This window comes from Lagenorhynchus albirostris, chromosome 11 (assembly GCF_949774975.1).
Source record: "Lagenorhynchus albirostris chromosome 11, mLagAlb1.1, whole genome shotgun sequence".
Lineage (NCBI taxonomy): Eukaryota > Metazoa > Chordata > Mammalia > Artiodactyla > Delphinidae > Lagenorhynchus > Lagenorhynchus albirostris.
This window is the reverse complement of record NC_083105.1, coordinates 15,984,334-16,002,541: the sequence shown is the minus strand read 5'-3', so window position 1 is coordinate 16,002,541 and position 18,208 is coordinate 15,984,334. Positions and strand designations below refer to the sequence as shown.

Genomic DNA, 18,208 nt, shown 5'->3' with positions numbered 1-18,208 from the left:
TTTTCATTTCACTTATTGGATTGTTCATCTCTGTTTGTTTGTTCTTTAATTCTTCTAGGTCTTTGTTAAACATTTCTTGTATCTTCTCGATCTTTGCCTCCATTGTTTTTCCGAGGTCCTGGATCATCTTCACTCTCATTATTCTGAATTCTTTTTCTGGAAGATTGCCTATTTACACTTCATTTAGTTGTTTTTCTGGGGTTTTATCTTGTTCCTTCATCTGGTACATAGCCCTTGCCTTTTCATCTTGTCTTTCTGTGAATGTGGTTTTTGTTCCACAGGCTGCAGGATTGTAGTTCTTCTTGCTTCTGCTGTCTGCCCTCTGGTATATGAGGCTATCTCATTGATTTTTAAGAGCTCTTTATTTTTTAGAAATATTAACCATTTATCTGTAATAAGAGTTGCAAATCTTTTCTCATTTTATTCCTTTGTTTTTGCCATACAGAAAATATATTTGTGTAGTTGAATTTATCAGTCCTTGTTTTTATGGCTTCTGGATTTTGTTTCATTGTTTTAGAAGTCTTTCCCACTCTGGTTACAAAATAATTTTCCCTTGGTTTATGCTACAAACTTTATGCTTTGATTCTGTACTTTTGAACTTTTATACAATTTGGAATTCATCCTTGTGTAAGATGTAAAGTATGGCTTCATTTTTTCCCCAACAGCTCTCCCTATCCTCATATATATGTTAACTATTCCATTTTTTCGTCACAGATTTGAGGTGCCTCCTATTTAATGTAGTAAATGTTATATGTATTGGTGCTATTTCTAGACTTGCTAGGCTATACCATAGATATTTGTATATATTCATGTTCCAGGGTCATGCTGTCTTTAAGTTTTGCGCTTTTAAACATATTTTAATATTTGATAGGCTAGCTTCTCATACTTACTTCTGTTTGTAGAATTTTCCTATTATTGTCTCTTATTTTTCCATATTAACTACTTTAGCGTCAGTTTGTCTATTTAAGTATTTATATACATATAAAAATTTATATATAAATATATGTACATTCATTGGGATTACATTACACTTATAGATTAATTTAGGGAGAATTATATCTTTATGGTATTGAGAATTTCTAGAAAAGAACACTGTTTGCCTTGCCATTTATTCTGGTCTTAAATTTTGTGGCCTTCAGGAATGTTGTAAATATTTTTTCATATAAATCATATATATTTTTAAAATTAAATTCATTCTTACTTTTTTTTGTTGCTATTGTAAATGCAGTCTTTTCCTCCTTATCTCTTGACTGGTGGTTGTTTATATATATGAAAGCTATTGGTTTCTGTGTGTTCTATTTGGACCTGACTGTTTTAAATTTAACTATCTTAATGTTGTATTCCTTTTGGGGGCTTCTCTTAAATTTTCCAGGTTTAGAATTATATTATCTAAAAATGTCTTTCTAATTTATTTATCTTATCTAATTATGTTGGCTTATTCCTCAAGAACATGTTAAAAGCTCTTGACTTTAATGAGAATGCATCTATTGTTTCTCGGTTAAACATGATGCTGGCTTTGGATAAGAATGAGATATTCTATCATGCTAAGGAATATCTGTATTTTCTTATTTCATTAAACTTTTGATGAAGAATGGTTGTTGCATATTATCCAATGCTTTCCATCATCTATAGAAGTGATCATATTACCCATATCCTAATATTGAACCATTCTTGAATTCCTAGAATACACCCACTTACTCATAGTCTATTATTTTCTTTAATGTGTTGCAGGATTTTATTTTCTATTTTATTTAGGATTTCTGCATCAGGAGTCAGAAGTGAGATTGGTTTGCACTTTTCTTTTTTGTTGAATCTTTGTCAGTTGTTGGTATCAACGTTATTTTTGCTTCATAAAAGGAATCTGGAAGGTTCCCTCTGCCCCTACTTTTTTTTCCTAAGGTCTGAAACAGTTTAAATAGCATTGAAATTATTTATTCTTGAAGATTACACAGAATTAATTTCTCTTTGAAGGCATCTGGGCCGAGTGTTTTGTGGGAGTAAATCTTTGAAATTTTTCTTCTTTTTTTCCTATAGTAATTGGTCAGTTTAGGTTTTCTATCTTCTCTGAGGTAAGTTTTGGTAAATTATATTTTCCTAGAAAATTATCAATTTCTTCCAGATCTTTAAATTTACTTGCTTAGGGTTGAACAAAGTGGGTTTGTAGATTCATTGAGTTCCCTTTGTGTCTGTGATTACTTCTGTTTTACTGCATTTTTGTTTGCATAGTTGTGTTTTCTGCCATTTCTTTGTGAATAGGTTACCTAATTTGTTTAATTTTTTTCAAGGAAAAAGCTCTTGGATGTATTTATTGGTATTATTATTATTTCTTTTTCTCTAACATTAATTTCTACCTTTATTTAATTAATTTATATTTTAATAAATTTATTTATTTATTTTGGCTGCGTGGGGTCTTTGTTGCTGCGTGCAGCCTTTCTCTAGTTGCAGTGAGCGTGGGCTACTATTCGTTGCAGTGCGCAGGCTTCTCATTGTGGTGGCTTCTCTTGTTGCGGAGCATGGGCTTCAGGCACGGGGCCTCAGTAGTTGCGGCATGCAGGCTCAGTAGTTGTGGCTCACGGGCTCTAGAGTGCAGGCTCAGTAGTTGTGGTGCATGGGCTTAGTTGCTCCGCGGCATGTGGGGTCTTCCTGGACCAGGGATCAAACCCGTGTCCCCTGCATTGGCAGGCGGATTCTCAACCACTGTGCCACCACGGAAGCCCTGCCTTTATTTTTTTAACTCCTTTTCCTTTCTTAAGTTTACTCTGTTACTCATTTATTCAACACATATTTATTGAGTGTCTCCTATGTGTCTGACTCAGATCTAGGAAGTTGGGTTATATCAGTGACCAAAAAAATTGACCAAAAAATAGATGTTTGATGTATTTACTTTCTTTTTCTTTCTGAATTTTTTTGCTTTTTTTTTTTTTTTTTGGCTATATTGGGTCTTCGTTGCTGTGCATGGGCTTTCTCTAGTTGCGGCGAGCAGGGGCTACTCTTCATTGTGGTGCACAGGCTTCTCATCATAGTGGCTTCTCTTGAGGAGCACAGGCTCTAGGCGCATGGGCTTCAGTAGTTGCAGCACACAGGCTCAGTAGTTGCAGCACGTGGGCTCAGTAGTTGTGGCTCACTGGCTTAATTGCTCCGCAGCTGTGGGATCTTCCTAGACCAGGGCTTGAACCCATGTCCCCTGCATTGGCAGGTGGATTCCTAACCACTGCACCACCAAGGAAGTCTGGCAGGTGGATTCTTAACCACAACATCCCCAGGGAAGTCCCTATGTACTTTCTTTTAGTTTGGGTTAGTAACATAAGTATTTCAGGCTCGGCTTTTTCCTTTGAGCACTATTTTAGCTTTATCTCATAGGTTTTTTAGGGTTTTTTGTTTGTTTGTTTGTTTGTTTTTGTTTGTTTTGCGTTATGCGGGCCTCTCACTGTTGTGGCCTCTCCCGTTGCGGAGCACAGGCTCTGGACGCACAGGCTCAGCGGCCATGGCTCACAGGCCCAGCCGCTCCGCGGCATGTGTGACCTTCCCAGACCGGGGCACGAACCCGTGTCCCCTGCATCAGCAGGCAGACTCTCAACCACTGCGCCACCAGGGAAGCCCTATCTCATAGGTTTTGATATGTAGTATTTTAATACTGTTATTTTCTAGATATTTTGCAACATTGATTTGGAGTTCCTTCTTGTCCTAAGAATTTAAATAGAGCATTTAAAAATATCCAGTTGTTTGGAGCTATTATTTCCTGGTTATGTTATTCATTTTAACTTTACTGCTTTGTGATTAGACTGTTTTCTGAACTATTTCTTCTTTTGAGACTATGCTTAGATTTTGTTGTCTAATATATGGTCAGTTTTGTTACATTTGAAGAAGCTTTCTGTATCTTCATACAGACTTTTTGACATATATGTATTTGGACCAAATTTATTGTTATTTAGTTCTTGTGTTGTCCTAGTGTTTGTCCACTTAGACTGTTATGGACTGAGAAAGGTTAGTAAGTTAAAGACTGATTTCTAATGTGTGCCAATCTATTTCACCTTGTATTTCCTATTATTTTGTTTTTGAATGTTAGTGCTTTGATATTTCTAATTGCTTTGTCTTCAGTGTGAGTTGTAATGCCTTCCTTATGAATTACAACATCTTCATTGTAAATTGTACTCTTAGCATTATAAAGTCTCATTTAATTTTTTTTGGCCCAAAATTCAATTTGTCTGATATTGAAATCATGACCTCTATTTTCTTTTTGTTTTCATCTGAGGGAATACATTTGCCCACTCTTTTATTTTTAGCCTTTATAACTCACTTGTATACAGAACCATTAGAATTTGTTTTATTATCCAATCTGATTTTTCTCTTATAAGGTAAGTCCAGCCCATATACATTTATTGATACAACAGATACTTTTGTTCTTAGTTCTATCAGTTTATTTTATATTATTATTTATATTTTATAGCTTTTAATTTAATTTTATTTTTTAAATTCAAGTTTATTGAAGTATACCTTATATTCATTAACATTCATCATTTTTAGTGTATACAACAAAATATAAAATAGTTTCATCACTTCAAAAACTTCGCCTATTTTGTCAGTGCCTCTCCCCACTGGCAGCCCCTGGCAATCACTCATTTATTTTCTGTGCTTATACTTTCACCTTTTCCAGAATCTTATATAAATGGAATCATATGGTAAGTAGCCTTTTGAGTATGACTCACCTCACTTAGCATAATCCATGTTGTTGTGTGTAACAGTAATTTGTTCTTTTTTTAAATTGAAGTATAGTTGATTTACAATGTTGTGTTAATTTCTGCTGTACAACAAAGTGACTCAGTTATACACATATATACATTCTTTTTTTATATTCTTTTCCATTATGGTTTATCCCAGGATATCGAGTATAGTTCCCTGTGCTATACAGTAGGACCTTGTTGTTTATCCATTCTATATGTAATAGTTTGCATCTACTAAGTCCAAACTCCAGTCCATCCCTCTCCTACTCCTCCTCTCTCTTGGCAACTTCTATGTCTGTGCATCTGTTTCTGTTTTGTAGGTAGGTTCATTTGTACCATATTTCAGATTCCACATATACATGATATCATATGGCATTTGTCTTTGTCTGGCTTAATTCACTTAGTATGATAATCTCTAGTTGCATCCATGTTGCTGCAAATGGTATTATTTCAATATTTTTTTATGGCTGAGTAGTATTCCATTGTGTATATGTACCACATCTTCTTTATCCATTCATCTGTCAGTGGACATGTAGGTTGTTTCCATGTCTTGGCTATTGTAAATAGTGCTGCTGTGAACATAGGGGTGCATATATCTTTGCGAATTATAGTTTTGTCTGAATATATGCCCAGGAGTGGGATTGCTGGATCATACGGTAATTCTATTTTTAGTTTTCTGAGGAACCTCCATACTGTTTTCCGTAGTGGCTGCACCAATTTACATTCTCATCAACAGTGTAGGAGGGTTCCCTTTTCTCCACACCTTATCCAGCATTTGTTATCTGTAGGCTTTTTAATGATGGCCATTCTGACTGTTGTGAGGTGGTACCTCACTGTAGTTTTGATTTGAATTTCTCTAATAATTAGTGATGTTGAGCATCTTTTCATGTGCCTATTTGGCCATCTGTATGTCTTCTTTGGAGAAATGTCTCTTTAGGTCTTCTGCCCATTTTTTGATTGGGTTGTTTATTTTTTTGTTGTTGTTGAGCTATATGAGCTGTTTGTATGTTTTGGAAATCAAGCCCTGTTGGTTGCATCGTTTGCAAATATTTTCTCCCATTTCATAGGTTGTCTTTTCATTTTCTTTATGGTTTCCTTTGCTGTGCAAAAGCTTTTAAGTTTAATTGGATCCCATTTATTTATTTTTGCTTTTGTTTCCATTACTCTAGGAGACACATCAAAAAAAATGTTTTGCCATTTATGTCACAATATTCTGCCTATGTTTTTGTAGTAGTTTTATAGTATCTGTCTTACATTTAGGTCTTTAATCCATTTTGAGTCTATTTTTGTATATGGTGTTAGAGAATGTTCTAATTTCATTACATGTAGCTATCCAGTTTTCCCAGCACCACTTACTGAAGAGACCATCTTTTCTCCAATGTATATTCTTGCCTCCTTTGTTGTAGATTAATTGATCATAAGTGCATAGGTTTATTTCTGGCTTTCTATCCTGTTCTGTTGAACTATGTGTCTGTTTTTGTGCCAGTACCCTACTGCTTTGATTACTGTAGCTTTGTAGTATAGTCTGAAATCTGGAAGGGTTACACCTCTAGCTTTTTTCTTTTTTCTCAAGTTTACTTTGACAATTCTGGATCTTTTTCAGTTCCATATAAACTTTAGGATTATTTGTTCTAGTTCTGTGAAAAATGTCATGGGTATTTTGATAGGAATTGCATTGAATCTGTAGATTACCTTGGGTAGTATGGCCATGTTAACATTATTAATTCTTCCAGTCCAAGAACACAGTAAATCTTTCCACCTCTTTGTGTCATCTTCAATTTCTTTCATCAGCATCTTATAGTTTTCAGAGTACAGGTTTTTTGCCTCCTTAGGTAGGTTTATTCCTAGGTATTTTATTCTTTTTGTTGTGATGGTAAATGGGATTGTTTTCTTTATTTCTCTTCATGCTATTTTGTTGTTAGTGTATAGGAATGCAAGAGACTTCTGTGCATTAATTTTGTATCCTGCAACTTTACCAAATTCATTGATGACCTCTAGGAGTTTTCCGGTGTTGTCTTTAGGATTTTCTATGTATAGTACCATGTCATCTGCAAAATGACAGTTTTACTCTTCCTTTTCAATTTGGATTCCTTTTATTTCTTTTCCTTGTATGATTGCTGTGGCTAGGACTTCCAAAACTGTGTTGAATAGAAGTGGCAAGAATGGGCATCCTTGTCTTGTTCCTGATCTTAGAGGAAATGCTTTCAGCTTTTCACCATTGAGTATGATATTAGCTATGGGTTTGTCGTATATGACCTTTATTATGTTGAGGTATGTACCCTCTATGCCCACCTTCCAGAGAGTTTTTATCATAAATGGATGTTGCAGAATTCTTTATATATTCTGGGTACAAGTTCTTTTCCAGAGTTGTGTTTTGAAACTATTTTCTTTCAATTTTTGCTTGGCTTTTCACGTTATACACAATTATCACTTGAGGAGCAGAATTTTCAACTTTTGGTGAAGTCCAGTTTATCAATATTTTATGATGTGGATTTTGCTTTTGGTGTTATATCTAATAATCATTTGCCAAGAAAGGTCACAGTTTTTTCCTGGATTATGTTGTAGATGTTTTAGGTTTTACAATTTTTACATTTTATAATTTTTTAGACTTTACATTGGTTCATTTTGAGTTTTCCATATGGTGTAAGGTGTAGGGATAAAGGTTCATTTCTGCTTTTTGCAGATGAAAGTCCAAATATTCTAGCACCAGTTGTTAAAAAGGCTTAACTTTTATTTATTGAATTACATTGAAGTTTTGTGGGAACTTACTTGGCCGTGTGTGTGTGTGTGTGTGTGTGTCTGTGTATTTCTGGACTCTCAATTCTGTTCCTTTCCTTTATATGTCCTCCTTTCACCAATATCACACGTTCTGATGACTGTGGCTTTGTAGTAAGTCTTAAAGTCAGTTAGAATGGGTGCTCCAACTTTGTTCTTCTTTTTCAAAACTGTTCCTTTGCTTCTGCATATTAAGTTCATAGAATCTGCAAAAAGTTCTGTGAAATTTTGTTTAGGATTATATTGAATCTATAGATAAATTTTGAAAGAATTGACATCCTAACTATATTGTGTCTTCCAATCCATGAATGTGGTATATCTCTCCATCTATTTAGGTCCTCTTTAATATTCTTCATTGGTGTTTCATAGTTTTGGAGTTTTTAGCAAATAGATTTTGTACATATCTTGCTAGGTTTATATCTAATTATTTTGTGGGTTTTGGTGCTATTGTAAATGCTACTATTTTTTATGTTCAGTTTCCAGTTATTCATTGATAGTTGGAGAAAAATGATTGATTTTTGTTTGTTGATCTTGTATGAGATCCTATTAAACTCACTGACTAATAGCTTTTTTGTAGATTCTTTGGGATTTTCTATGAGTATAATCATGTACTCTAGGAATAAAGACACTTTTATGTCTTGATTTGCAATATGTGTACTCTTTTCTCCCCCTGTCTTATTGCACCTCTCAAATGATGTCCCCATTTAAGTAGGGGTGGCATTTTGGCATTTTCCCTGATCTTGAGGAAAAGCATTCAGTATTCATTATAAAAATGATGCTAGCCATAGGTTTTTTTATGGATGCACTTTATCAGGTTGGAGAAATTCCTTTCCATTTCTAGTTTGTTGAGAATTTTTATCATGAAAAGATTTTGAATTTTGTTAAAAGCTTTTTTGTACCAAGATCATCATATGGTTTTTCTTCTTTAGTTTGTTAATAAGGTGGGTTACATTGTTTGACTTTCAAATATTGAAACAGGCTTTCATCCCCAGGGTAAACTCACTTGGTCATGATAGTTTCATACATATGTATAATTGCTACATCTGAATGGCTGATATTTTGTTGAGGATTTACATTCATGAGAGTTATTGATCTTTAGTTTTATTTTCCTTTAGTGTCTTCTGGTTTAGGTATCAGGGTAATCCTGGCCTCATAAAATGAGTCCCTCTCTTCCTTTTTCTGTAAGAGTTTGTATAGAATTTTATCTAAAATTTTAAATCCATGAGCTTAAACGTGTTCATAGTGTTTCCTTATTATCCTTTGAATATCTGTAGGCTCTGTAGTGATGTCCCTTTTTTCATTCCTGATGTGGGTAGTTTATATCATGTTTTCTTTTTCTTGGTCAGTGTCCCAAGAGGTTTATCAATGTTATTAATCTTCTCCAAAAGCCATCATTTAGTTTCTCTGATTTCTTTGGTTTCTTACTGTTTTCAATATTATCGATATATGCTTTTATCTTTTGTTCTTGCTTTGAGTTTAATATACTCTTCTTTTTTAATTTTCTTTAAGTGGAAGCTTAGGTCATGGATTATAAATCTTTCTACTTTCCTAATAAAGCATTTAATGCTATAAATTTTCCTCTAATCACTGCTTAGCTGCATCCCACAAATTTTGATGTTATGTTTTCATTTTAATTCAATTAAAATATTTTCCCTTGTGACTTTCTTTTTGACTCATGTGTTATTTAGAAGTGAGTTGTTTAATTTCCAAATATTTCAGGATTTTCGACATATCTTTCTGTTATTTCTAGTTTAATTTTCTTATAGTCAGGTTACATATGTTGTATTGTATCAGTTCTTTCACATTTTTTTGAGACTTGTCTGGTGGCCCAGAATATGTTGGTGAATATTCCATGTGTACTTGAAAAGACTGTATATTCTGCTCTCATATGGTGGAATGTTCTATAAATGTCAATTAGGTCAAGTTTATTGTTAGCATTTTTTATGTTTTCTATGCCCTTGTTGATTTTCTGTCCATTTGTTCTATTGTTTACCAAGAGAGGAATATAGATGTCTCTAACAATAATTGTGGATTTGTCTATTTCTTTTTTTACTTCTATCAGTTTTTGCTTCATGTATTTTGAAGCTCTATTAAGTACATACACATTAGGACTGTTGTGACTTCTTGATGAATTGCCTGCTTTTCATAATGTAAAACCTTTCTTTATCACTGGTAATATTTCTTGTTCAGAAGTTTACTTTGATTGGTAAGATAGCTACTCCAGCTTTTTTTTTTTTTTTGGCGGTACACGGACCTCTCACTGTTGTGGCTCCTCCCACCACGGAGCATAGACTCCGGACATGCAGGTTCAGCGGCCATGGCTCACGGGCCCAGCTGCTGTGTGGCATGTGGGATCCTCCCGGACCGGGGCACGAACCCGCGTCCCCTGCATTGGCAGGCGGACTCTCAACCACTGCGCCACCAGGGAAGCCCCTCCAGCTTTTTTTTTTAATTAGTGTTTGCATGGTATATCTTTTTTCCACTCCGTTACTCTATGTCTTCATACTTAAAGTAGATTTCATATTCTCAACATATAATGAGGTCTTGCTTTTTTATCCAATATGACAGTTTCTAATTTTTAGTTGCTATGTCTAGACCTTTATATTTAATGTAATTAATTTACATGGTTGGATTAAAATCTTCTCTCTTGCTAGTTGTTTTCTGTTAGTTCCTTCAGCTTTTGTTTCTTTTTTTCCTCCTTTTGTGCCCGGTTTATAGGAAGCACACAGGATAAATGAACAGTTAAGTGTCACTACAAGGAAGAAATCAACCAAATCAGAATGTGGGGCATTCCATGGAACAAATAACATGATGTTGCCAATAAACAAATGGCATGAAATAGAATTTTTTTTAAAGGCTTAAGAAATAGAACAAGGCAATTATATCTTTTATGCAATGTGTGGAACTTGTTTGGATCCTGATTCAGACAAACTAGAAGATGTCTTTGAGAGGAATAGAGAAATTTGAGTACAGACCGAGTGTTAGATAATATGAAGGAACTACTATTCATTCTGTTGGGTATAACAATGGCATGGTGGTTTTAAGTGTTTGTGCATGTATGTACATATATAAATACATATTTAAAACTTGTCAGTTAGAAATGCATAACATCTTGAATTCACTTAAAACACTCTAGAAAAGAAAAAGAAGCATGTGATAAATTAAACTGGCAAAATGTTGCTAATTATTGATGCTGGGTCATGGGTATTTGAAGGTTTGAAGTTTTTCTTAATAAAAATGTTAAAAACAAAACTCAACAAAGTAGAGTGCACACTGAAATAGAGACCACAGAAAAGAACCAGGTCTGATGGGGAAATGATGAATTCTGTTTGGACATGTTTAGTTCGATGGACCTTTTGGGGCTTTGAAATGGACGTGTCCTGCATGCAGTTGGTCCAGAGTTCTAGAGATGGTGACTGAAGCTGTGGGCATGGAGAAACTATCCAAGGAAGGAATACAGTGTGATAAGAGAGGGCCCAGGACTAGACTTGGAAGAACTGGACGATGTAATGGCCAGGTAGGGGGGGCTGAGCTTTGTGACTGGGGAGAAGTAGCCAGAAGATGGAGGGGTCACAAATGCCAAGTGAAGTAAACGTTTCCAAAAGGAGGAAGGGCTAACGGAGCCGAATGCTGCCAGATGTCAAGCAACGTGAGGACCAGAATGAGTCTATGGGTTTGTGTCATGGATGGAGGTTGCTGCCTGGGTGGGAGCTTTGTAGGCGGAGGTACAGGAGTGAGGTGAGGAGTGAATGGGAGGTGAAGAAGAGGAGACGGAGAGTCTAGACAACTCTGAAGAAGTATGTCTGTGAAGTGGAAGAAAGAGGATAGTAACTTGAGGAGATAGAGTGAGGAAAGAAGACGGTCTTTTGTTTTTAAGGTGAGACATTTTTGAACATGTTAAAATGACAAGAGGAATGATCAAGAGAGAGGAAAAGGTGAATATGCAGGAGAAGGAGCAGTCAGCAGTGGAAGGTTCCTGAGAAGGCAGGAGGGGAAGAGATGGGGCTGGCTCCTTGATTCTGTCAGGTAGGCTGACTTCTTTGGGGTGTTTTCCCTGAGAAGTAGGAGGTGATGCCACCTGCTGGTGGAGAGGGGGGAGGTGGGGGTTTGGAAGTGTGAGGAACACGGAGAAGATTGTAGTAAGTCATGGAAAAGGAAAGAGTGAGTGAGCAGAGGAACACAGTTAGGACTGCTTATCTAGGGGGAGAATCTGACGGGGACTGAATGAGAGCAGGGTAGGCAGTGTTGGTGGAAGGCAAGGATGGTGTGGATGGTGAGGGTGGGGAGAGGTCCTTGTGGCAGGCATGACTAAGGAGGACCTCATGGAGGACACCGGACCTATGGTGATGAGCAGATGATTTTGATGGTGAGAGCCTGAAAATGGTGCTTAATGTCTCCTCGACTCCAGATTCCCATCTCATATTGCAACCGACTGCCCCCTCAACCCTTCACCCCTCTAGCCCCACCCCACCCCACCTCCTGCCCCCAAACAGTCCTTGACTTTCCAAATCTGACATGGCTTCCAGGTCTGTGTCAGGGTTGTTGGTCAGTTTAAAAATGTACTCTTGCTTCCCAGTTCCTACCAAGAGGCAAACATTTTAGTAAGCCTGAGTCCCGGCTGTGTGGGCAGGCGTGGCGGTGTGCTGCAGATGGGGTTCCTGCCCGCCTGGGGAGCTTCAACAAGACTGAACAGCATGAAGAGGAGAGGCCAGTTGCAAACGGTGCTCTCAGGTCCACTGTCCACTGTCATTACCCCTCCCACAAGCCTCTTCAAAAACACGAAGGATGGTGTCTTACTCGCAGACAGGGTTCTGGATGATGCCAAGCATTGCAGTGGGCTTTTCCCCACACCTGTGTATGCTGTGTCTCCCTCGTCGACCAGCGTGGGCACCAGAGCACATTCTGTCCATGCCCTTCTCAGACCCACCAGCTCTCCACAGGGCATGGACTGCTGACCCTGTCCCTGAGGTTACTGCTTTCAGTGGCGCCTAATGGTTGCAGTCAAAACACCATCAGAGGAAATAAGACTCTGTAGGGGCCTGTGGGGAGGACTGGGCAACACACAAGGCACTTAGCATGTGTCATTTCTCTTTCTAGCTTAACTCAGGTGATCAGAAAGTTTGCCAAACAGCTGGATGAGTGGCTAAAAGTGGCTCTCCATGACCTCCCAGAAAATTTACGAAACATCAAGTTTGAATGTAAGTATGAAGTTTGGGAGCAGAGGGGAAGGGAGGGTAACATTTTAGTGCCAGATATTTTACATAGGTTGTTAATAAAATAATAATAATAGCTAAGAATTTACTGATGCCTATAAAGCACCAACTATCATGCTCAGCACTTTCCATGCGTTAACTTCGTTAATCCTCACAAAATGTTTATTATGGGTGGCACACCTCTCCTTTACAGAAAATGAAACAGATTTAGAGAGGAAGTAAGCAGCAGAGGCAGGATTAGCCCCTAGGTCTGTTTGATGCCAGAGTTTCTGCTGTCACCACCACACTCCTTATCCCATTTAATCCTCACCCATCCCTGCAATGTAGGAAACAGTATCCCTCTTCTACAGGTGAAGCGCCAAGAGGCAAAGAAACTTCGCCAAAGCCGCACAGACACGCAGATGGTAATTAGGGGCCAGGAGTCAAACTCACGCCTATCTGACCCTAAAATGGAGATTTCCCCGAAGCTCCTGTCCACAAAGTGGGGGTAATAGGAGACAGACAAGAGCTTCAGGGCTTCATCTATTTAATTCTCTGCCTAATGAGAAAGCAAAATTAATATTTCTCATGGGGGATTCGGACTGTGAATCTTTTCTCTGCTGAGCATCACCACTCATTCCCCAGCATTCATGTTGCCTGAGAAAACTGGTCCTCTTTCTCTGTGTCGATGTGTCTTTACTTGTGGGAAGTCTCACGTGCTATTAAGCCAAGGTGAGATGATGTTAAGCCAAATAAAGTTTTAAGATATGTGTTTCTTAAAACCCCATTTGAATACAGCTGGCCGTGCTTGCCCGAAATAAGTACCAGCAAGGAAAATGAAGGAGATCCAATTACCCTCTCTCCACAGGCAAAGGGGGCCCTTTCAGACGTGCTTTGAGGCCGCCTGCCGTGCCCATCACCTATTGATAAAGCCTGCTTTATTTCACGGCTCTCAGCTCTTTTCTTTTCATGAGCACTAAATTCCACATCACAAAGTTAAAGAAAAAGTAATTAAGGAGAAGGATTAACGATTGATCGGCCTGGAAAATTAGAAGTTCATCTGTCCCCCGACTCCACCTGCCCCCCCCTTCCTCCACCCCATGCCCTATTTTTCCAACCAAGCTGGTTCTGAGTACAAATTAGAATAATCCCAGGGAAATTTCTGATTGTTTCTTGACCAGTTCAGAAATTAATGAGAAGAATGCCCCGTGCCCATTTTAATTACGCTGGCAAAGCAAATCTCTTGAAAGTCCGAAGCCAGGAGGTTTGTCGGACCTGCCACCTATGGGAGCCTGGAGGCGCCCACTCTCCCCAGGGAGCCTTGGGGGTGCACTTCGAGAAGGTGCAAGGAGTGGAGACACACACCTCTCCAAAGGACTCTGTAAGGATGAAGACCTTGGGCTGGCACATGACTTGTCTGCTTCGAAACCTACAGATATAAGATCACCCCACTTCAAAGCATCAGCCTATTATGTCAGCATAGGACCCAGGATCATCCATACAAATAGGTCGCGGAGACTGTTGGATGAAAACGACAGATGATGAATGCAAAGCCACATTCAAGGTGCCGCCCAAGGTTCTATCCTAGAAGCAACCCTGCTCAATCAAGGTTTCCTAGTAGACATACTACTTTTTAAAGGGCCTTCTTCAAAGCTTCCACTTGATTCCTGCAACTATTTATGGGGAGAAGTGATTGAGCTTGCAATTAGCGAAATGAAAGACAAGTAAATAATTGCTTTTACTCACGGTTGATTGACGCCACAGTTTCTCACACCTGCCAGTGTGGAGTGTGGGCAACTTTGAAATATGTACCCCAAATATCGTCATCTTAGGAAATAGTTGTCCATATGGGAGAACAAAGAAGCAAATGCAGGGTTTTGCCAGTGGGTGCAGAAAACAGGATTGGACAGTGACAAAGTTAGGCAAACAAGGAAGCTACTTTTTGAAATCGGCCTGCGGAAAATCCAAGGTCGGACCATAAAGCATAAAATGTGTCATACTCACTCTTTTCTTCTTGCAGTGTCGAGAAGATTTTCCCAAATTCTGAGACGGCAAACATCACTAAATCACCTTTGCCAGGTAGCTGTCCTGTGTTATGTGTTCTAACTACTGCTAAGTCATTGAAAATGAACGGCAAATCCACAATAACTCTGGAGAGGATCTGTCAGGGTGTGGTTGTTTAATAGTACACTCTCACCATTATCTTAAATTTCTACAGATAAGGAATTGAAACGCTAGCCAATCACTAAATAGTTTCAAGTAACATACAGAATAATTTCTGACATCATTTCCCCATTAACCTTTCATATATTCTAGGTCCACAAGTTTTGTGTTTTGCTTAAGTACATTGGGGTTTCTCAGCCACTGTTGCCTTTTTGGGCTGGGTAATTCTTTGTTGTGGGGAGTTGCTTTGTGTATTGTAGATGCTTAGTGGTATCCCTGGCCTCTACCCACTAGATGCCAGTAAGACCACCCACCCCCAAGTACCACTTTGGTTGCGACAGTCAAGAATGTCTCCAGCCATTGCCACGTGTAGCCTGGGGGGTGCAAAATCACCCCAATTTTGTTTTTTCCCCAGGTTTCTGTTCTTTTTAGCACAAAAGTGACATTTGCTTACTATTAAAAATTTTTTTTTAATTAGTGAAAGTATATACGTACAGTAAAAAGTGAAAGATCCCGCTGTAGCTCTGTAGTTCTAACTGATGGCATAAAGTTTTGCATTTCTGTTAATTTTGAACCTCAAGGAAGGGAATCTAAGTCTGTTAAGGCAGGCCATTAACATTCATTAAACTGTTAATGACCTTAAAGCCCAGGGGACAAACTGGTGGCTGCAGGTCAAATCTGGCCCGAAGATGTGTGGGGTTATTTTTGTTTGATTGGCATATGTTCAAAAAATTTTTTTTACTTAGTCACTAACAGTTGAAACTAGGAGATGACAACTAAACACCCACCTATTCTGTAGAAAAATTGTAAGAGCTGGCAACCCCAGAGCTAATTTCCCCGGGGCAATAACCAGCTGGATGGGCCGAGCTTTTCTCTAGCAGGCAGCGTCCTCTCATCACCTCCGCTTTCTCTTACACTTGGCCCACCTCACTCATGCACTTCACCTGCCTGCCTTGTTTATGTGTTCGGGTTTGTAACCTCTCCCTTACATTGTTGGTTTTGGGTTGGTGTTGGTTACTCAAGGTCAAAGTGGGAGGGGGAGGGGTCTCTAGTTAGAGTGGCCTGAAGGAAGGCTCCAGGCCAGGAACCAGAAAGTGTAAAACTACCGCCACCCACCCACCGCCCCCCCCCCCACACACACCTCACTGTTCCAGCCCTGCCCCTGGCATAAATGGCACAGAGGGAAACCTTCCACATTTGTACTGTTTCAGAGGCCACACCTGGGCACTGTTCTGGGGTAGGGCAGAGCCTCACAGGTTAATGGGATTCAGGAAATAAAATGAATAGTAACAAAATAAAGAAACACTGCCAGGGTTAGTTTTCAAATCCTACCTCTGTCCATCAAAAGGTTTTAGGAGGGACTCAACACAAGCCTGAGGGTTCTATTAATATCACTAAACATATAGTATCTACACATAAAGATCAAACATTTCTTGTTTAATTTTTTATATTAAATTTCAATTGCATAAATATGTGTATCTTTTTAAAACAAAAACAATAATAATTTTACAATAACAAAAACAGTGATTAGATGGAAGCAAATATTTCCAGACCTTAATGATGGTAAATTCTGGGTCAGGGAAACTCATATTCATCATGGGTATTGGGTCTTGGGAATTGTCATTTTTGTCTTTGTATCTTACACATTTATTAAATATAAAAGATTTTAATGTGTATATAAAATAAATTGATTTGAGATATTCTTTATAAAAAAAAAAAAGGAAAGACTGCATTGTTTCTGAGGGTGCATGCCGTCTGGTTCTTCTTCCCAGCTTGGAAGAGCCGGTTTTGGGTCATATCAGGAAACTAGATACGGTTTTAGGACATAGTTAAAAGTAGACATTTAGGAAGTTTAGAAAGGCCTTTGACCCTTTAATGTACCATGTAGGTAAAAGCATCCACACCCACGCCTACAACCACCTGCATGCTCACGGGCATGCGCACACACACACTCGCCACTTCTCACATAGACAGTTCGTACTTTAATCAGCAATTGCTACCTTTCCATCTTCACTGGACAGCTATCAGACACATTTCTGGATCAGCGAAAGGACTAGGGTTAGTGCTGGGAATGAAACACCATGGAGCATCTTAGCTAATATCCCAGCAAGTTTTCCTAAACACACACAAGGCAAGTCAGACTAAACAACATCCAGCCAAAAACTCACCCCCAGATACTTAAACCCAAGAGCCAACTATTCAGGCCCTTTTGGATATACACTGAGCAAGCAACTTGGCATTCATATCTCAGCCATTCATCCCACAAAATCTTTTGAGTGCCTACTGTGTGCCAGACATTTACACTTAGTGGTACTTGCCCAACAAAAAATAGTGAAAAGTGATAAGCATTATGAAGGAAAGAGAATGGAAATAGAGAATAACGGGGCATTTTAGATCCTATTGAGATAATGTGGTTAGAGGAGCCCTCTCCATGGGTACTGCATTTAATTTTGAGCACACATGATGGCAGGGTGGCCGGGGCAGGGTGAGAGAAGAACATTTCAGCAGCAGGAGCACCCTGTGCAAAGGTCCTGGGGTGTCAGAGCGATCACAACAAAGAGAGTCGACCTGCATGAGAGGAGCCTCATTTATTGAGCTCTTACTCCCTGAACTGTGCACCTTGCAAGCATTATCCCAAGGAGTCTTCAACAGTGGCCCTCCTGAAGAGATAGGTACTAGTACATCTTCATTTTATAGATCAGGAAACTGAGGTTAATCTGCTTGCCTGCCCCCAATCAATCAGCTGGTCTGTAGCAAGGTCAGGATTTGCACTAAGTATATTTGAATCCAGAATCCTAGACCTTCACATTCAATTATCATTAGAAACCAACCCAACTCACTTTTCATATATTCTAGGCCTCTGTGTTGTGCAAAGACTTCTACAATGATTTAAGTAAGATTTTATTTTACCTTTGCTCGGACAGTCTACATGTAAAAGGGTTGTCAGTATTTACATTTGATTGGAAATTCATAAGCATTAGGCGACTTATAATGTCCATGTGTCTTTGAAATCTTGTTTTGTTTTATTAAAGACATTTTTGAAAACATGCAAGTAAAGGAAATGATTCTGGAAGTGTTTTCCTTTGCTTTTATCAGTATTGTTACAACTTGGTAGTTCCAAGTATTGTTGTTCCGAGTATTGTTCCAGCTTACAAATTTAAGTTCTACTATGAGGGTTGCTGAGGAAGCCACAGATTATACACACACACTCACACAGTCACACACTCACAGACACACACACACTCACACACTCTCACATTCACACAGACCACATTAAAAGACCACTGAGTCGTAAGGTATAGTTTCCTTTTCTTCCATCTCAATTGTTCATATTTGTTTTAATTATTATAGTTACAT

General features: G+C 38.4%; 1 protein-coding gene across 2 annotated transcripts in view; it reads left to right on the top strand.

The window, feature by feature from the left end:
• RFX4 (regulatory factor X4) overlaps positions 1-18,208 on the top strand; it is a 93,397-nt gene that overhangs the window by 33,916 nt on the left and 41,273 nt on the right. For both annotated transcript variants that reach the window (XM_060164702.1, XM_060164701.1), the window contains 2 exons: positions 12,594-12,694; positions 14,709-14,767. In XM_060164702.1, coding sequence (XP_060020685.1) covers positions 12,594-12,694; positions 14,709-14,767 — 160 coding nt within the window. The remainder of the gene's footprint in view (positions 1-12,593; positions 12,695-14,708; positions 14,768-18,208) is intronic.